The sequence below is a fragment of the Fusarium sambucinum genome, chromosome IV (assembly GCF_050947815.1).
Source record: "Fusarium sambucinum isolate potato_lamoka chromosome IV, whole genome shotgun sequence".
NCBI lineage: Eukaryota > Fungi > Ascomycota > Sordariomycetes > Hypocreales > Nectriaceae > Fusarium > Fusarium sambucinum.
In genome coordinates, this window is record NC_139291.1 from 1,778,967 (window position 1) to 1,798,908 (window position 19,942).

Consider the following 19,942-nt stretch of genomic DNA (forward strand, 5'->3'; position numbering starts at 1 on the left):
CCTTGACTTTTTGACGGGCATCTCGATTTACCTTTTTTATTATTATCGCTATATCCCTTCGCCGACCTTGACTTTTGCTTGACGAAAGTATAAAGCACAACAAAAACCAAGCCTTGCCTCTTCAACTCAACTCCTTGATCTTTGTCCTTTCCAAATTTTGCATTGGATCTTGTGGCTTCCGACTCGCGGACCTAACACAGGACCCCTCCCTCCTTCCACCCACCACCATCAGCCACAGCCAACGCTTTCCACCTTTCCAGGAAGGAAAAAAAGGACACGGAAGCCTCTTATACGAGACGAAACGAAAACGCACGAAAAAGAGCATCAATTCTGCACAAAGCGCTCGCTCAGCCATGAGCATCGATCCAGTCATGCAGGTCGAGGACAAGATTGCCCCTGGCCCTTCTGCCGCCAGCGACAAGCCAGTTGTAAAAGAGAAAATCATTCGTCAACAAGCTACCATCATCACAACCACAGAAGATGAGCACATCGCAGCCTCAAATGGTAGCGCCAGTGCTGCCACTTCACCTACCACTGGTGCTGCCTCGCGGCCACGACTCAAGAAGGACAACAGCACGCCAAACATGAACGGTCCCCTTTACATGCAAACAGCCGGTAACAAGACGGTGCTTGTCCGCCGACTTAAGCGCAAGGAGGAAAGCACCTGGAAGCACCTCTCGCGCTGGTTTGTCGAGAACCAAATCGGTACGTTCCCCCCCTGAACCAACCAGCCTTCCCCTTTCTTGCCAATCGTGGATCGCGAATAAATACCGTGGGGGTGTCGAGATGTCAAGACAGGGCAGGGTGTCAGGTCAAATCTGGACCTAGCCTGCTTAACTGCATTTCGGGACGGGTGTCGCATTTGGAGCCGCACCCCGCGGGGCACCGCGGCATCCCTACCGGCCGGGCTTTTGGGGTCCTGGTACGCTACCAGATGGCGGCGCTTCATGACAGGCTGGCCGCACGCTGAGCTGCATCTGAGTGTGCACCGATCTGATCGTCTTATCTTGTTTGGACGAACTCAAGCTGACGTGGTACCCTTATTTTAGGACTCTCTTTCAACCTTCTAGCTCTCATCTTTCTCGCCCAAACCTTCATCCCCAAAGCTCGAGATTACACGCAGAAGTTCTTTCATCTTAGCTACCACAACTCTCAATCCGGACAATATCGCATTGGTTACGACGATGCCTACTTCATCACCTTTTGCATTATCCTTTTCACTGGCCTTCGCGCTGCTACCATGGAATACGTCCTCGCGCCTATTGGAAGATGGCAGGGTGTCGACAACCGCAAGAACTTGACTCGCTTCAGTGAACAGGCTTGGCTCATGGTGTACTATACCGTTTTCTGGCCTTGGGGAGTGGTAAGCTTGGATTTAGCAACACAGGGAGAATCACGCACTGACATTTATACAGTACATTTACTGCACCTCTCCTCACTACATGAGCATGGAGAACCTGTGGACTGACTGGCCCAATCGCGAGCTTGATGGAATTATGAAGGCCTACCTTCTTTGCCAGTGGGCTTTCTGGCTGCAACAGATGATTGTCATCAACATCGAAGAGCGCCGCAAGGATCATTGGCAGATGTTCACTCACCACATCGTCACCACTGCTCTCATCTTTGCTTGCTACGCTTATCACCACACCCGCGTCGGTAACTTCATCCTCGTCATCATGGATGTTGTTGATCTCTTTCTTCCTGTAAGTTGTTCACGTCCGTACATTTTAGTCGCCCAACTAACACGTCACAGCTTGCCAAGTGTCTCAAGTACTGTGGTTACAAGAAGGTCTGCGACGTCATGTTCGGTCTGTTTGTTGTTTCTTGGTTCTTTGCCCGTCATGTCTTGTACATCGCGGTCTGCTGGTCCATTTACGCCGACACCCCTCGAATCATGCCTACCGGCTGCTTCAAGGGCAACAACGAAAACATGGTTGGTCCTCTCAACACTCCAGCTGGCTGGGGATACCTCGCCGAACCTTTCATCAACCCTGAAGGCCTTGTCTGTTACAACGAGACTGTCAAGTGGGGTTTCCTTGGACCTCTTCTCTTCCTTCAGGCCATCACCATCGGCTGGTTCACCATGATCGTTCGCGTCATCATCAAGGTCCTCAAGGGCGGTGATGCCGAGGACGTCCGAAGTGACGACGAGGGTGGCGAGGAGGAGGAAGAGGAGGAGTTTGTCTACGAGGAAGCTCAGCCTTTGGAGGAGGAAGTCGGCGTTGAGGCGCTTGATCTTCGCAACTGGGAGCGCCGATCAGGCGTCAAGAAGCAAGCCAGTAGCTCCGGAGTCAGCCTGCCTGGCCACAGCGATCGAAAGGAGTTGCTGGGCCGCATTGGCTGCGAGAAGCAGGTCGACTAAACAAAGAAATGATTCGGGAGTTTCACGGCATTCCACATCCCATATTCGTCGTTCCGCATCCGAGTGATGCTTCGCATTTTTGATCCTTTTCCCTCTCTACCTTTGTTGTTTTTTGGGCTTGCATTTTTGGAAGGGATGTTTTCCCTCTGGTCTTCTTTTTCTTGTTGCTACGACTTGGTTGGTAGAAGGTGATCGGATAACGATCGAGGCCGGAGACCTCGTACGGTATTTTGTTTGCATTGGAGAGCTCCGCTAAAGATAGACGGCTGCCACTAGAGATGACGATTGCTTCTTCTGCAACGAAGACAGAAAAAAAGTTCTTTTTTGGTGATGAATTTTGCGGGGCTTTGGATGAGAATCATTTTGATCATCTATCTGTCTGCTTGGCTGCCCAAGAGAAGAAGGATAGCCCTATAATTATGCGAATGATACCTTGATTAATGCTGACAATGAAATATGTTAAAGTATCGTTGTCCGTGTTGTGATTTGATGTATGAGGCCCCTGAGCTTAGAGACCAAATGCATTTGTACTGAGTTCATTACACCAGTTCGAAGATGATTATGTGCAAAGTTCATTAACAAAAACGCTATTCATCACTATGCTTTGTCGCCCTCATCTCCCAGTATTTCTTTTGCATATTCCTTCAACTTAAACTTCTGCACCTTTCCGCTTGGTGTCTTGGGATACTCGTCGATCCAGAAGACGTACTTGGGCACGAGATGCTTGGACAGTTTTGTCGCGACCCATTGCCTCAACCCATCTCTCGTTAAAATACCGTCCTCGTCAGCCTTCACCTCATTCGAGGATACGTCCTTCATATGATCTAGTGGCGTCCATCCTCTTGCAGGAATGATGAAGGCTGCCACTGCTTCGCCGTATCGCTCGTCGGGAACCCCTATCACGCTGGCTTCTCGAACACCTTTATGTGTAAGGAGGCAGTCTTCTACTTCCAACGGATGAATGTTCTCTCCGCCGCGGATAATGAGATCTTTGATACGGCCTGTGATTTGGACGTAGCCTTGCTCATCCATCTCGGCCTCGTCACCAGAATACATCCATACTGTTCCGTCTTTGGGATCTGGTACGCGGACTTCAGATGTGCGGGCCTCATCGCCGTAATAGCCTTCCATAACGAGATATCCTGCTGTAGCCAACTCGCCTCGCTTTCCGACGGGGAGGATCTTGCTATGGTCCAAGGGATCGACGATCTTGAGCCCTGTGTGAGGCATAACCTTGCCGATAGACGAAGTGCGCTTGTCGATTGGATCCGAAGGACTAGTCATGCAACTCACAGGCGCCGTCTCGGTCATACCATAGCAGATAACGAGGTTTTCAAGACCGAGACGCTTATGTAATGTGCTCATAAGAGAGGGGGGCACACTGCTACCGGCTACAATGCCTTTGCGTAGGTGTTTGGGGTCATGAGGGACGACGTCTCCTCGGTTGAGAGCTTCTAGAACAGCAACGAGCATGGTGTTCACACCGTAAAGACCGGTAGCTTCGTGGTCGACTACCATCCGCAGAGTAGCTTCGGGGTCAAAAGCTGGACTGGGGAAGAGGATACCAGCACCTGTGGTAGCCGTCGCCATATATCCCAGCACACAACCAAAGCAGTGAAATAGCGGAGGAGGCACCACTATACGATCATCTGCATGGAGACCCATTCGATGCGCTATCAAAGCACCATTGTTAAGAATAGCACGATGCGAGAGCATGGCCGCCTTGGGCATCGAAGTAGTCCCCGACGTGAATTGGATATTGATAACATCGCTCGCTTCCAAGGGAGAATCAGGCGTTACAGAGTTGACCGAGCCGTCGACCAGTGAAGAATAAGGGGTAAATGCTCGACACCCCTTTAGGTCAAACTTGACATCCGGATGGCACGCTAGGTTATCGAAGACCACCACGTTGCACAAAGAGGGGACAGCTTCGCTCTGGATCCTCGACGCCGAAACATCTCCCACCACGCTCCGGAGAAGATGCTCATTGCTTCTTCCACGGCCTGGTTTATACGCCAGATCTGTCACAGCACCGATGATGAGCGTTTTGATAGCCAAATGCTTCAGCGCTGCTATGACCTGATGCTCATTGAAGCCTGGGTTCAACGGCACGAGAATGGCGCCGAGTTTGAAGCAAGCGTAAGTCAGAGCTGCGAATTCAGGCCCATTGCCGAGAGAAACGGCAACGCGGTCACCCTTGCGTACACCCAATGAAGAGAGTGAGTGAGCGAGGCTGTTGGATAGAGAGTCAAGGGCGTAGTATGTTAGTGTTGACTCGTGAGAGTGAGGGGTTGGGGTGCGGGCGATGACTGCTTCGCGATCGCCGTGTGCTGAGACGACTGAGGCGAAATGCTCTGGAATTGTGCCATTATAAAAAGGAGGCTTTGATTTGTTAGTTATTGAGTGTTTATAGCATGGGGAATCTTGAACATACATCTTGAGGACCCCATCGAATACTGAGATTAGATGAAGAAAGCCGTCTCAGTTGACGTGGTCTGAAAGCTGTCCGTGTTGATAAAGATGTCTTTCTAAAGCTTTGACGTATCACGGTCTGCATTGTGAAAGCCAAAAGAACACCTCTTCTGAGAAATGAAGAATCTCTGATGAGGACAGACAAAGGTGTTGAGAGAAGTGGTGAGAGGAGGTCGTTTATGTTATGCAGCAAAACGGCCCGGCTTCAATGATGTGACAAGGATATTATGATACGAGTGAGAAGAGCCTCTGTCTATGTTGTAAGTGGGACGTATTAAAAGGGGACCAACAATAAGTGAGGCTTATGTTCAGAACATAGGTAAGTAACACATCTTCCATAATGAACAAGTATCCTCGGCTATCATCGCCACGAGCTTCCCTCCTGGTAACCACTCTGCAGTGATGGAACAAATGTTTAGCTGTTTCCTCACTCTCCACAGCGGCAGCGGCAGCGGCAGCGGGAGGACAGGCCGAAACCCCCTCAGCGATCCGTCTTTGGCCAATTGCAGCTGAGAGTAATTGAGAATAACCTGGGGAAATGCGGGGGCGGCTTGAATGACCTTGAATGCCGTGTTTGATAGAAATTCATAAGTAACAATTAGTCTACAGCTTCAAAACCGCGGAAAGTAATTCGGCTATAGTTAAGCCGCTTCAATTATTCAGTCAATGGCCGATCACGGACTCTCAAGTTTCGTTGACACCCTTCGGTCGACATCAATTACATGTTCACGGCTTTCACAACCCAACATCGCAAGCGGTCCAAAGAGCTTCTTAACTCTACCATCGCGCTGAACAAGATCCACGATATGACTGTAGGTTCATCTCTCAATTACGAGTGCTGAGAGCTTTCCTCCCTTTGCACACTGTTACACGACCCACAAGTTAGGCATCGCTATCATATAAAAAGGTCAGGTCCAAGCAAGTCTATACCAAGAAAGAAAGAAATGATGACTTCCATGCGATGCCTTCCACCAAAACAGAGTCTAGTGCCATTGCCGCCAAACTTTTACATATTCTCCATCATAATGCAACTGCCAGAGTACAACGGACCTCAGCTTAACCCACTTATGTGGAAACCAGCCCCAGAATCAGAAGGACGCAAATCGTGTCATTAGAAAAGAGTATAGAGAAGAAACTCAAATATACAGGTCGGAGAAGTAAATCTTCAAAGTCGTTACCAAAACATTAGGTATCATGGGTTGTGATTGGGTTTCGCATTATACTGTTATTGCTGGGGAGCAGCAGGCTGCTGCTGCTGCGGCGGCGGCGGTTGTTCCTGTTGAGGTTGTCCCTGCTGAGGCTGTCCCTGCTGAGGCTGTCCCTCCTGCTGCAGAGGGGCTTGCTGTCCCTCTTCTTGCTGTTGCTGCTCGCCCATATGACGCTCACTCTCAGGTTTCCATGTCCCTGTATAGTGTTAGTTTCCCATGACCCAATTGGAACTACTAATCATGCTTCTTACCTTCGAAATCGTGCTTAACAAAAGCCATGGGGTCATCAGGTTCCTTGGATCCCATCTGTCCCACTCCAGGTGAGAAGCTTGTGATGGGCAACACAACCACATCGCCCACTCGCTTACTTGTCTCCATGCCGGTAAAGTTCTTGTAATCAATCGTTCCCTTGCTTTGCGACATATCGAAGAAACGTCCATCATTGAAGTAGTCAATAACGGCATCTGTCCATACAGCAGGACCCGTGAACTCAACCACATTCCGATCAAGGATGTTCTCCAGAGTGCCTTTACGCTTTTCTTCTAACGTCTTTTTGGTGATTCGGTTGATAATGTCGCGAAGCGCAGGATGACCAGGCTTGGCCTGTATCGTCCACTGGCAGAACTGGATACGGCGACTGTACCACTGAGCCCAATCAGGACGGTCAGGGTCTGCCTCGATACCAATAACCAATCCGATGGTGTCACGAGCGATTTGTTCGGGCAGCCACTTGACAGAGCTCTGGATAGCATAGGTGTCAATGTCAGAGTAAATGCCGCCTCGTGCAAACAGGATAAGGTAGCGGAAAAAATCGGCCTTCAGGACAGGCATTGGGAGGCTTCGGTAGGCCTCGACAACCTCAGGGACTGTAGCGTAAAGCAGGCGAATCAGATTGACAGCAACATCGTCTGTGACGACTTCGTGAACGAAACCAGGGTGCTCTTCTCTCCATGAACCATGGTGGTCCTTGAACTGAAAATCGCCCTGATCGGGACTTTGCTTCCATGTCTGCCAGATGTAGGCGGGAAACTTGGAGGTAACATCGTAGGGGTAGGCGTATTCGAGCTTCTCATAGGTCGTCATTCCCGACATGTCGATGCGAGGCCGTGTGCGACGCTCCTTCACCTCCATCTCTGGTTGTTTTTCCTCGGGCGGTGGTGGCACGGCTTCGTTTGAGGCAGGGGCGTCGTTCTTGCTTGCATCAGCGGCGGTGGCAGCAGCATTTTGGGCTGCTGGGACGACAGGTGTCGAGGAGTGTGATCTCGTCAGAAGGAAGAAGACAGTGATGACAAAAACCGCAGCCACGATGGCGCGGCGAGAGTTGAACATTGCGACGATTGCTCCCGAAATCAACTGTGATCTTGCCAGGTAGGAACCAAGTTGCTGTCTTTTTTAGAAATTCGTTGATAAGGAGCGAAGTGTCCAGGATAATGAGGACAGGGGTAGGAAGCGAAGGTTGAGAAACGAAGGGACTAAGCTATTACAGCATAGAAAAAAGAGAGCGTGGCCAGGCAAGAGCTGGTGTTGAGAAGAGAACAGGCAAATGGCAGCAGCCAGATATTCTATGCGACAGCGTACAAGAGAAGCAGAAAAGACGTGCTCAAGAATTTGCCTGTCAAATTGAGGCGGGCGAGGGATGAATTAGAATCCCCCATGCGCAGGGGTAGCGCAATTGGAGACAGGTGGAGCCTTGATAGACAGTAGTACAGCGTATCCAGCTAGTAGTCAGGAACTTGGAATTAGTGGTGTCGGTGCTGTGATGCAGTGCACCTTGTAGCAAAAAAAGTTCCAAGTTGAGGATTGAGAATGGACCCTGGACAAGATGAGGTCGCAGCGCAATCCAATTATTTCGATATGCTACTGCAGCTGCGCAGTAAGCTCACCAACGGCGCTGTCGCAAAGCGGAGCTGCCGAGATGCTGGTATTCAATTCGGCCAATAAGCAGAGTGGTCAAAATGAAAGACCGTTTATCTTCGTGTTAGAGGTATTATCTCGTAGTCTAGGGCTCGGTCGGTATTCGAATGCGGTAGGTGAAGGTAAATAGGGCGATGTTGAGATTTGGCAAAGTTAATTCAAGAGGAAAACAATTTATCTGAGAACTTCTTAACAGGGAAGAATGGAAACTCGGGTCTCGCCTCCACGCATTCAATTACGTGGAACGTGGAGAGACCCTGACTGGACAATTATTTTTGGGTCTTACCTGAGGGAAGGCACGGCCAGTATTATCAAGGATGTATATTGTAGACGAGGAAAGAAGGACTGATGAATGACAAACTTGCAGATTACTAGACAAGGTCAAACACAATAAGAGTGACAAGAATGCTCCGTCTTGTTGCGTACATTTACCAAGTATCTTTGGTATTGAACTACCCCTGAAACTACCTCTAAGATGATACTTTGATCTCATCAGCAAGTTGCCGCACTGCCGTAACTTGAACTTCCGTTTCGATGTAAGGAGAGTTGGAGTCAGCATGTGGAAGCAGCCGTCCCTTTTCTTAGAACGCCGTAACGCACGAGCCGCATTTAGTGCGGAATCAGATCTCTACGCCTTAAAAACTTATCGGACTTAATAACCTATAACGGGTATAATATTTGTCAAGGAGATTCTGCCGTTAAGGAATAAGGGAGATAACATACGGTCTAACCAATGGGTCTAGTCAATTCATTTGACTACAGATTCCTCTATTCACCAAGCTCACCCTAAGCATGAGTTGAGACGCCAATGCACCAGCAGCTCATTTGACTCGAGTCAAGTCACAACCTCAATATCTCGATCGATCTTTCACAAACTCACTGATGCACATGAAACCCAAAATGGTGCAATGTCCTTACTTACCGCTCAATGATATCCGTAGATTGCTCAAATTACACTCCAAACCCAGCCGGGTACGCAAGCTGCTGTTTGCCCGGCTGTGCATCTCTCCTGGATAGTAATTCGTCTCACCAAGCGAGATATCTCGCTGATCTCAAAGTCCTCACCAAGGACAGCCGACCAGTCAGGAAATAAAGTAGCAGAACAAGCATTTGAACAAGCCTTTTCTAGCGTTGCGTCGAAGAATCCGAAACAGGTCCAGAACAGGGGCTTGGAGGCCATACATTGGCGGAGCTTTTCTGTTACAGCAATTCTCGAAACGTGCCTGTTGCAAATAATGGGTACCAGCTTGCGTGTCGGCGATCAAAGGAGCGTGATCGTCTATAAAGAGCGGAGCAAAAGGGGGATCCTGGGCATAGAACCCCTGAGAGGAAAACAAACCCTTTCGTCATGGGAGGAGAGGGAATGCTTTGGCTTCTGGCATGACATGGGAGTACCAGATCTTGTGTAGCCGCCAAAATGGCAGCAACTCGCGACTCGGTTTGTGTTTCGCTTAGAGACTTGAGCAAACAATGCACAATCGTCTTTTCTCGGTTGTAAGTGCCGGGCCGTTTGATTTCATTACTGACGGGATTTCGGCACTTGGCAAGCTTCTTGGTGAAGTAGCATTGGTATGATGTGCGATATTATTGATTGATGCTGGGATGTTGGAAAGACGTCATTCAAAGCATGCGGTGTCTATTATTTGGTTCCCGAAGTTCATCTTTTCTACCTGGACATCTATGAACAGGCCCATGTTCAAAGGCAACGATTAGTGCTGGCGACGTTGCCAAGTATTGTTGTTGTCATGTAAGGGAATTGTTAATCTAGCATATTGACAGGATATTTGTGATAAGTCGCTAAAATGCTCATATTGTTGGTTCTACAATAGCTGTGCTTACCAACGATTCGTGATGAGAAATCTTACTGGCCAGGTCAGAGTAAGCCCAGAACTCTCATTTAATTCCGTGCGGCTATTGAACGTTGTGAATCCTTCAAAGGCAGCTGTCAGCTGAAATCCATTGGTTTTTAAAGACGGTCATTTTGCTGACGAAGCACTGAAGATGTTGATGCATTTTCAGCAAATGCCTCATAGAGACACACATACTCTCCTAGTTAACTCAAATCCTATAAGCCACAGCTATACTCTGTACGAAGCTGAAAGCTCGCTAGTAGACGAACAAAGTTTACCGGGGAGATATCGGAATTCAGAATCATGAACCGAAAGGGCGTCCTATACAAAAGACAGTGAGTGACATTAGTTATATTTAGTTTACAGCATCATGTTGATGGCCCTATCTCCTTGTCTATAAAGTCCGTATTCTTATCTAACCGAAGCGCTGTTTAACCTTTGGTTTTGGCAGTTGATCGCTGAAGGATTGTAGATGAATGCATGTAAGATGCTCTGTACTCCGTACCTACATCGTTTTATAAATGGTTGTCAGCCTTGATGGAGGGGGGTCATCAGAGTAATCATGATGAGCCCAACCAACCATGACAGCTCGGCCCCCGCACCTTGTGCAGTGCCGAAGAGAGCTGTTGTAACACTCGATGATCTAGATGTTATGCGTATTAAATGTAAACACCGAGCTGGTGTTGTATATCATGGTTTCAAGTCATCTCGCACGAGCTGGATTATATCAGTATTGGGCTGTAATGGACTGCCAGGTCATGATGACGGGACAGGGACTTGGCTACTAAGGTACTGGGGTATATGCATCATGTCCATTCTTAATTCCGCTTCGGGTCACCGTAGAGCTTATGCTGGTGGAATTAACGTTGGACCACGTTTAATTTGTCAGCTCCTTTTTTACCTCCGACATGACGGACGGGAGAGAGCTGTAGCGGAGTTGCAAACAGCCACAACAAGACGGTTTAAATCAACTTCCAAGAAATAGTTGGATTAAACTGGGTTGTCTGGCATTCTTCGAATAAACAAACATTCATAGATTGTTGTGTAGAATGGTTTAGTAATGGCATCTAAAACTACAGGTCAAGCTTGCCACACCTCCGGGCTCTCGGCTGCTGTACATTGTCCGAGGCTGCCGAATAGTGACCTAAGAAATAGTGAACAACGCCCCGCTCGTTGGCGGACTTAAGCCCTGTAAAGCCCTCGCGAAGGCATCCATAGATAATCAAAGACATGGCACATGAATGAGAAAAGACTGCTACCATTTGTAAGTCTAGGTTTGTTGGCTCAGAAGGAGATTCCGATCCGATATGGAACATGGAAGATTCCGATTACAGATTGAGTCTTAATATCAAGATCTATCAATGCCCAAGTTCGTAGTAGTTAGTGTACTAACCACAAAGCGAGCAATCTTCCGCGCGGTCGGGTCGCTTTCTTAACATATCTCCACCACGATCGGCGATTACCCACCTTTTCATGTCTTTCGTCCGGGGCGCGCCCTCTAAAGCCGCGGATATAACACAAGAATTGATCTGTAATTGGGCTTTTGGTCCATACCTGTCCCGGAAACTCTGACATTTTCCGTTGGTCAGGTCCTCGACTGCACTGTGCTGTGTGCTGTACAATCTCCCAGTGCCTCGGAAGATTGGCAAGCATGACAAAAACAGCTACGCCCTTGCTGGACCCCATTGCACTGCAGCTGAGATGTAGTTACCTTTTGGCGCGCGCCTTATACACCCAAGCCAAGCTGTACTGTGTTGTATTATGTGCTGCTCCGTAGGGAGTAGGAGGTAGTAATGGATCTCGTTATCCGGCTCGGGTCCATGGTTTAAATACCTTGATTTACCCTACCTACCCAACCCTCTCCCGATACTCACATCCTTCCTGTTTTATCAATTTATTTTGTCTACTTTCAACTGATTATATCAGCAATCAATATATCATCAGTAGCCAAAAGGGGAAAAAGTCAACATTATTAATAAACTTTGCCTTCGGGGTTCGGGAATTGCGAGGATACGACACGAACGCTCGCTCCATCCAAAACCGCTTACACAAGCCAAGCCAAGAAAGAGCCGACTGGGGGACCATTTATTAGTCGCCGCCTCCCGCCATCAAATCCGATCAATAAATAGCCACAGTTCGACCAGATTTTTATTACTTTCCGGCTCGAGAGATTTCTCATTTTATTGAAATTAACAGATCAACATACTTGGATGATATCATAAGACGTCAATACTTTTACTATCCGGATAACAACAAAAGACAGCCTGAGTGCGTCTGAACCGACAAATACTCACATCATATACACATACATATATATATACATAGCCTGAAAATGGCCACCGAGACCGAGACTTTATCCTTTTCACTACCAACGAGCACTGCTCCCACCGATGTTTCTGAGTCAACATGCATGCCTCACTCTACGCCCTTTCACCAACAACCTTCGGCATATCCGCCACAGAACATACCCGCCGAGTGGGATACTAGGATACCACCAATGCAAACACCTGCAACGCACGCGCAAAAATTTTGTAGCGAGGGCTCATCACCTGGAAGCGGAAGCGGCTGTTTCAATGATGGTGGTCTTTTATACAGGGTCCAGGCTGAGCGGGAATGTCGGGAGGGACCTGGCAAGTAAGTTTTCCTGGCAATTGCACAATTTATTAGTGGATGTCGAATTGCTGACTATGCTGTGTCTGGTTGTAGAACTGTCGAAGAGGCTTGTCAACGTTCGCTAAACCACTTTCCTTGCCCGGGACTCGCCTTTCCGATGCCAGCTCTCGATTTCGATTTTCGAATTGCGGTTCGTTTAAACCAAGACGCTGTCCATGTCGAGTCAGGCAACACCAAGGAAATCACTACCGTTGCAGCCGGTGTATGGTCCGGATCATTTGGCCACGGCCGTGTCATTGTACGTTTTATTTTCCCTCTTAACCCCTTGACATTTTAGATCCTACGCTTTTGTCAAATTCGTGACTGACTGAGGAGGATTTTATGCATGGTTTATAGGCAGGCGGTTATGATCTTGGTCAAGCTCGCGGTTTTCGGCCCATGAGACTCGTTGAGGGCGCTTTTGTCATCCAGACAAGTGATGAACAGCCCGCATTGTAAGTCATTCTCATATTTACGAGCCAATCATGTTCGGGTAATAACTAGTGAAATCAGACTCGAAATGCGCACGCGTGGTTCCCTCTCAGGACCTGCAGACGTGCTTGACACTCTATTAAGCCCCAAGGCACCAAAAGATATTGACCCACGACGCTACGGCTTCCGCATGTTCGCGACTTTCAAAACGTCCGACAAGCGATACGCTGAGATTGTCAACTGTGGATTATGGGTGGCCAGTGGTGCCTGGCGTGGCGAGCACTTGGTTATTGAGTAAGTCTTTGACTCACAAGACCACATGAGCATGGCTAACTATGACACGCAGTGCCTACCGTGTTACATAAAATCTCCGTCACAACCGGAAGAACTTCAGATAAGAAAGACTTAGCATTGCATATGGGGTCTAGTGGACCTCCGGCGCAGCACAGGGCACAGGAGTTAGGATTTTGTCACCCGCGTCAAGTTTTGACCGGCACGTGGAAAGGAACGAATAGGACTGAATGATGCATCGAGAGGCGCAGATATCTGGTGAATTTATGATCTCTTCTTCCTCATTTAGGCACAGCGATGAAGTGAATCGATCCTGTGCCTGTTTAAACCACATATCTATTTAGCGCCACAATTTATAATAATTCAACACTTCTAAGTACATAATGACTCTAGTCTCATACAAGCAGTCTCACTGCCCACTTTCATACAATAACCAAATCCAACAAGGAGTTTTTGATAGATTAACAAGCAAACATCATCTACTTCTCCTTGGCGGCTATTTTAAGTCAAATACTCGAGATAGAATTCCCGTCCAATCATGCCCAACTCCTATCACCATTAGGATTTTGGCCATATGTCAGACGGCCTTTGATCTGACTGATTCATAATCACCGTCTCGCAAAGCTGACCCAGATCATCCGGATTGACGGTCTTCCAAAGGACCTTCTAACTCGTCCAACGACCGACTCGACTCAGCTTTCGAATCTCGATACTGTCAGATTTGACCATGGTCCTGTGGATCATGCTTGCGTATCCGCGCCTTCCGACTCGGACGCCGTGGAATTTGTTTTTAGTTCTCAAGACTGAATCGGAATAGCTGTCAGCGAGAGCACAATGCAACAACAAGGCAAGGATTCGCATATGCAAGGTAACTGACCTGGTAGATCGGATGCGACACGCCCATGCTGTCGTGCACCTAGATCCTTATCACCGTGCCTGTGGAGCTATCTCACTTGAGATTAATCTGGACCTCCAAGCAGTTGAGCTTCCTTAGGCGGCTCTCGTCCTCCTCGTCTCCTTCGGCTACTACATCATCGATGGTGCCAACAGTGCCCGTTTTAATCTCCACCTCGCAGTCACCCTCCTGCTCAAACCAGCTTGCAAGGGAAAGTGTCTTCTCAATCGCCTTTCCGGCACCTAAAACTGTCACAACGCCGCCGTCGGGAGCACGACCGCTAGTCCGCTTAAGACTCTCGACACGCGCATGCAGCGACGCGTACTTGGGTGCCGCGTCGGTCTTTTTGAGTGAAGCGTCGAGCTGCTTGCGGGTACGCTTGACAAGTGCCATGAAAGGTGTTTTAGAAGACACGTAGATAATCCGGGATTTGGATGATGCTGGAGCCTGGCGCCTGGTTAAGGGGCGTTTTTCGACACGGGCGCCTGCAGAAGTGTTAGTGTCGTTATCCGTAGAAAGTTGTAAAAGCCCATACCTTCTGATATTGGCGGTAGCTTAGTTAGTGTGCCATTGACCTTAGGGGCATTACCAACAGTTGAAGCCATTGTGAGATATGGTTGCCTGAAGGTGATGTAGGCAGATGAGTGTTGATCAGAGCTAAATCGACTATAAGGCCAGTTGTCTACAGAAATATGGGTTTCGGTCGTTCAATCCCCCTGTTGATTCTGACTGTTTTCTGTACAAGTGTCTGGCGCTGTTTCGATATGTTTTATGCGAGTGATGGTTGATGTGACAGCCAAAGAAAAGAAAATCTTATGAATGAAAGTTTCTTGAGATACGTTCACCCCACTACCCACGATAGTTCTTCATGTACGAAGGTCAACGCAAGTAACAAAAAACAGTTTCTTGAATTGCCAGTAGTCTTACTTAAAAGATAATTGTTTTCTTAATTTCTAATGTACTCAATTTCACATGCTGTAGGTTTTCACTTCTCCGTCCTGAGATCACTCAAAATTAGAGGTAAGATGCATCAACGCCACATGTGGCACAGCTGTCTGCACACTTAACTCCCTAGCGTTGCGACAGAAAGACGTCACTCCAGGCGCAAAGCTCACCTGCTATCGGGTCCTTTTGGGTTATTCCTCGAAATCCAACTCGTCCATAGCTCAACATCACCTCACCATACAACACCGACTTGATGGCTGCCTGCACTACTCAATATTCAGTACTTATCAGCTAGGCACCCGTTCATCATGTCCATTGCAATCTGGCCTCCCGTCTCGCCCGAAGAGCTCAGGCTTAAAGCCTCCGAAAGCCAGGTACAACGAACCCTCTCGATTTGCGCAAAGCGAAGGAATTGAAACACTGGAAAACATGCTGATCTACTTTGGAAAGGCGCGCGAGTTGGAATGGATCGTTAACGAAACGCTCGAGTTGTGTCGCGATCTCAAACACGGCCTTGAGGATTGTTATGCGCTCCTCGCGCCGATCGATCCCGGCAGTACTCTCGTCATTAGCACGCCGCGCAACGAAAAAGTAAAGGGGACGCTCACGCGTGTCGGCACACGCATCATTAAAGGAGTAAGTATATCCATTGAATCTTGTGCTTCCCTCGCAAGCTGCGCCAGACTTTTCGCTGTGTGCTGACGTCTTTTGATCGCAGACAATACATCTTCAGCTTCGAACGATACCCCCACAGACGATGTCGCTGTCGCAAAACGAGGCCATTCATATACAGGGTCTTGATGCTCTACATAACCATCTTAACCAGTCCATCGACTTGCTCGCCATAACCCTGTCCAGGCCACAGGACGCCCGCTCTCTCGCCTCTACTCTAAGCGTTCTCGCCGATTCTATCAACGACTCTTCAATTCTCCTCAAGGGCCCTCCCTTGACGGATTCAGATCCTGCTTGGCAGATGTGCTCAAGTCCGCCGTACCAATTTACTCCTTCACTTGGACCAAATCTCAGCTTCTACCTCGGACTGCAAGAAAGCAGCATAATTCTCTGGCTACGTGCCCTCGAACCCGTCCATGCCCCTGTCCATTTTGGCACCAAGCTTGGTCTGGCGTTCGGAACTGTGCGTCGCCTGGAGCATGATGAGATGGACACTGTATTCCGTTACAACACGCAGGGGTCTAATGTTGGTGGCTCGATGCGGGGCAGTGCCCGCCATACCCCGGAGCCAGGATCATTGGCGGCTGGCGTGAATAGCAATGATGTTCAGGAAGTCTATGTCCGGGAAAAGGTGCGCGTCGAAAGTGCAGATCCGAGCCTCATATCTATCCAGTCCAAGCTTAGCTACCTCAGTCACATGCTGGGTCAAGCAAGAAGGAACATTGCAGAGGTCCTGAGCGTAGACTCGTAGGAAAGAGGGGAAAGGCCATGTGAGCGGCTTTGTATGTAAATTGATTGGATACCCCGGCGTTGTAGTAAGAGCGACTATTATTGGTTATGATTCTTTAGATTCTCTTCATTCAGATGATATTCATGGGTTTTCGTGGTTAATCACATTCCTGGCCGTCAAATTTGGAGGTGGTCCTAGTTTCATTGAATTTATAGAAACAAATAATACATTTGTACATGTAATCCATAATCCACGTTTCCTCACTCCTTGGCTAAAGCAGCAAAGAACACCAATTCAAAAGAACAAACTATACGGTGAAACTCATCTTGGACATGGCATACATCCCAACAGGCCAGGTCCGGGCCAATGGCCCACGTTTCATCAACCGGACACAATTGGAAGATATCGCTGACAAATCCATTGTTGGGCGTTTATCGGACAGGGGACCAAGACATGGGAACAAGAATCTTGGACTTCATGCTTTGGATAAGAGGTACTGTCTTGTGGACAGTGTCGCTCCATCCCTCAACCTGCCAGCTCTGCTCGCGACGGTTTCGGCGCTCCTCCAGGTTGGCAAACTGCCATAGGTGGTGGACAGTGTTAAGGTCACCAATCTGAACGAACCAAGCACCAACACCTTCCATAACCTCACGACGAGCCTTGAGTCCTCGTCGCCAGTGTGTCTCCCACTCGAGCAAGTTGCCAGGGTGCAATGTGTAGGAGCGCAGCTCAAAGATGCCACCCAGTGATCGTGGAGGAGTTGTTGGCCAGAAGGAAAACTCTTGCATGAGGGAGATCTTCTTGCTGGTAATCAAGCCCTTTAGCTTGCTGTCGAACTCGGAAAATTCGGGGTGATGTGTCATGTTGTATCGAGACTGGTGGTAACCCTCGTACTTTTGGTACTCCCAAATATGGACTTGTCATGATTAGCGACTGGAAAGCTTTGCGAAATTAACTTGTACATACCAAAGGTATCGCAATCGCCGACCTCTGTCCTCCAGCTTCCGACCAGATTCACCTTGTTCTCTGGAGCATTCGCCATCTTGGGATACCACTTGCCAACGAGTTCGACATATTCGTCAACCTTGTCTGGTTTGACTTCGTGCTGAACGATTGAGTGGACGTACTTGCCACGGGCAAGGACCTGACTGAAGCTTGCTTCAAGCTGGGCATCGAGCTCGCGACCCTCCTTGGTACCGTAGATGAGATTCGTCAAAGGGCCCGCCTTGCGGGATGGCTCGGGTTCTTTGGCCTGTTCGGTTTGTCCTACAGTGTCATTCTGTGAGCCTTCGTCCGACTTGGTGAACGGAACGTTAGCTGGCTGCGGATGGGAGGGCAACGAACTGGCTTCTCGCTTCTTTTGTGCTTCTACCAAGTGCTCGCGAAATTCCTTCTGCTTCTTGCTAAACTTATCGACCTCTGCGTGTGTAGGGTTGACATCTCCGATGGAAGGGGTGCGACCGCTAAGAGCAGCAGTCGAGCTCAGAGCTCGCACACTGGTGCGCGGAGTGGCAGTGGCGGCGCGTGCGAACTGGCGACTGAACATTTTCGGGGACGATAGAAGGGATTGATAGATGAAAGTGCAAAGTCGTTTTAAGCTGATGAGGCGCAATGTGTATCTAATAAAAGCTGACACAAGGCGCGGGGGGAATGCGGGCGATCTTTCAGGGAGCAACAACGTCGGAGATCAACGTTGGAGTCGTGCGTGAGAGACAGGGGGAGATGCTGAAACAAGGAAATACACCGAGAGTTTAGACGAGGTTGTAGTAGCAGAACGGAAGCAGAAGGTCAGATGCGGCACAATTGGTGGCAACCCAAACAAAGGCTGGTTGTTTGGTGCGGGCAGAGAGCACAGCAGAAGCGGGAAGGCAGGCGTTTAAGCGCAAAGGTGGTATCAGAAGCAGTCTTGGGTTGAGATTGCCCTGGTAATAATAAGGAGGGCGAAGCAGGTGGACGATTGGGCAACCGAGAGTTGGAGGGACGGAACGGCTTTTCGGTTGAACGCCCAGGAATGTATAATTCACTTCACCCCGCACTTTTTGGATGAGTTTTTTTCGGTTGCTTTTGTTTATGACGAGTACAGATAATGAACAATGGCAGAATAGGCTGATTTAATTGAGAGAGATAAGAGGACAGGTCGCAAAGGTTTAGCAGTACGTACACTACCTTCTTAAAGCTGGAGCTCAGGGAGCTATCTGATGATGTCACTCCACCAAACATCACGTGTAAAAGCTTAGCGCGCCATAAGAATGCGGGGTTCGGTTGGGCCTGCTGTTCCTCACCTCTGGCAGGAGTACGTACCTTTCTTACTCAGCCGGTCTCGAACCTGCATATGAAGCCTTACAATTTAGGCACACAGACAACGTTCCGGGCTCGGCTTCGGCAGAACCCGCTCGGAGCTTTGCTGGGTCTGTCGTTCGGAAAAAGGCTCGTTCTGTAGCAATCTCAATCTCAAAGCACCCGTTGCCGACGTCCAGTCCATCAAACCGAACCTACCTCCCGCGATACCCACGAAATCCGTCATCATGTCTTGGCTCGGTGTTCAACCCCTCAAGAAGTTCAACGCTCCCTTCTGTACGTTCAATTGCGACTCTCCCGACTGCGCCATCGCGAATCTGTCCCGCTGACTCTTCCCAATAGTGAAGCCTTACTGGCCTTTCTTCGCCGCCGGTACGTCAAATTGCGCAGCTCGCCCGACGAATCCGCTCTCCCCTCGAGCTTTCTCCCGCGCTCCCGACTTCGATTGATGCATCGATGAGATTTGGACAGCAATTAACCCGGAAATAGGTGTTGTCATTGCCTACGGTGTCAACTCCGCCCAGAACGCCATGATGAACTGTACGATCCCTATAAAATGAGTTACCTAGAACTACGATTGACCAGATATAACAGCCGCCGAGTTCAAGAACGACCCCCGCAACCCTAACGCCAAAACTGGTGGTCACTAAGATACTGGGAATAGGAAAAGGGATTTCGTCCAAGCCGGCAAGCATAATCGATCCGCTCGAACGCGAGGTTAGGGCCCACGAGATGGAATTGTATCATAGAATCGCAAAAGAGGCTTAATTGACCTACACAACGATCTGTACGACTTACCCACGGGTGCAGTTGGCAGCAACGAATACGCTCAAAAGTCCGGATGTTCGAATGTGCTGAGAATCAGGAATCAGTCTGGTTATGTGATATGTGAAAAAACCCTTGACTCACTCTGAAATCTACCATCATGCTCCGTGGTTTATTTCTATTTTTGTGCAAGGAAGATTAACTATGGCCCAATACTCACCGCGACATACTGGCGATTACGATCTTGTGGATGTAGCGGTCCATCATCATGGCCACATGATTCATTGCGTTCTCTGTTTTGTGATTTGATGAGTGACAATGCAATACTATTTTCCAGTCCATATTTGGGCTTTTCGATTAGCCTTATATAATAAAACTTAAGCAATTTGAACGTCATGCATGGTACATATAACAGTGACATCAGTGGGTGTGAATGTGGAATTAAAAGTGTATAAT

At 48.7% G+C, this 19,942-nt stretch overlaps 8 protein-coding genes across 8 annotated transcripts; 4 read left to right on the forward strand and 4 right to left on the reverse strand.

Annotated features, from left to right (window-relative positions):
• Positions 1-353: 353 nt before the first annotated feature.
• Positions 354-2,362, forward strand: FSST1_000630 (TLC domain-containing protein; the record flags this gene model as incomplete). Its single annotated transcript, XM_083232660.1, has 4 exons — positions 354-705; positions 1,050-1,363; positions 1,416-1,703; positions 1,754-2,362. 4 exons carry the CDS (start codon positions 354-356, stop codon positions 2,360-2,362), a joined length of 1,563 nt encoding a protein of 520 aa, XP_083090812.1.
• Positions 2,363-2,959: 597 nt separating this feature from the next.
• Positions 2,960-4,919, reverse strand: FSST1_000631 (uncharacterized protein; the record flags this gene model as incomplete). The annotated part of the gene is made up of 2 exons (XM_083232672.1): positions 2,960-4,744; positions 4,797-4,919. The coding sequence occupies 2 exons, from the start codon at positions 4,917-4,919 to the stop codon at positions 2,960-2,962; spliced, it is 1,908 nt and encodes a 635-aa protein (XP_083090813.1).
• Positions 4,920-6,059: 1,140 nt separating this feature from the next.
• On the reverse strand, positions 6,060-7,371 carry FSST1_000632 (nucleotide-diphospho-sugar transferase; the record flags this gene model as incomplete). Its single annotated transcript, XM_083232682.1, has 2 exons — positions 6,060-6,238; positions 6,294-7,371. The coding sequence occupies 2 exons, from the start codon at positions 7,369-7,371 to the stop codon at positions 6,060-6,062; spliced, it is 1,257 nt and encodes a 418-aa protein (XP_083090814.1).
• Positions 7,372-12,138: 4,767 nt separating this feature from the next.
• FSST1_000633 (DUF3237 domain-containing protein) lies at positions 12,139-13,255 on the forward strand (the record flags this gene model as incomplete). The annotated part of the gene is made up of 5 exons (XM_083232693.1): positions 12,139-12,440; positions 12,513-12,717; positions 12,816-12,913; positions 12,972-13,184; positions 13,237-13,255. The coding sequence occupies 5 exons, from the start codon at positions 12,139-12,141 to the stop codon at positions 13,253-13,255; spliced, it is 837 nt and encodes a 278-aa protein (XP_083090815.1).
• An 875-nt stretch (positions 13,256-14,130) lies between these two features.
• On the reverse strand, positions 14,131-14,681 carry FSST1_000634 (ribonuclease P/MRP protein subunit POP7; the record flags this gene model as incomplete). Its single annotated transcript, XM_083232704.1, has 2 exons — positions 14,131-14,561; positions 14,612-14,681. The coding sequence occupies 2 exons, from the start codon at positions 14,679-14,681 to the stop codon at positions 14,131-14,133; spliced, it is 501 nt and encodes a 166-aa protein (XP_083090816.1).
• Positions 14,682-15,329: 648 nt separating this feature from the next.
• Positions 15,330-16,444, forward strand: FSST1_000635 (RAVE subunit 2/Rogdi; the record flags this gene model as incomplete). The annotated part of the gene is made up of 3 exons (XM_083232715.1): positions 15,330-15,395; positions 15,472-15,657; positions 15,740-16,444. 3 exons carry the CDS (start codon positions 15,330-15,332, stop codon positions 16,442-16,444), a joined length of 957 nt encoding a protein of 318 aa, XP_083090817.1.
• Positions 16,445-16,854: 410 nt separating this feature from the next.
• On the reverse strand, positions 16,855-17,969 carry FSST1_000636 (NIPSNAP-domain-containing protein; the record flags this gene model as incomplete). The annotated part of the gene is made up of 2 exons (XM_083232726.1): positions 16,855-17,339; positions 17,390-17,969. 2 exons carry the CDS (start codon positions 17,967-17,969, stop codon positions 16,855-16,857), a joined length of 1,065 nt encoding a protein of 354 aa, XP_083090818.1.
• A 979-nt stretch (positions 17,970-18,948) lies between these two features.
• On the forward strand, positions 18,949-19,371 carry FSST1_000637 (F1F0 ATP synthase subunit i; the record flags this gene model as incomplete). The annotated part of the gene is made up of 4 exons (XM_083223821.1): positions 18,949-18,997; positions 19,064-19,093; positions 19,211-19,261; positions 19,316-19,371. The coding sequence occupies 4 exons, from the start codon at positions 18,949-18,951 to the stop codon at positions 19,369-19,371; spliced, it is 186 nt and encodes a 61-aa protein (XP_083090819.1).
• Between the last annotated feature and the right edge of the window lie 571 nt (positions 19,372-19,942).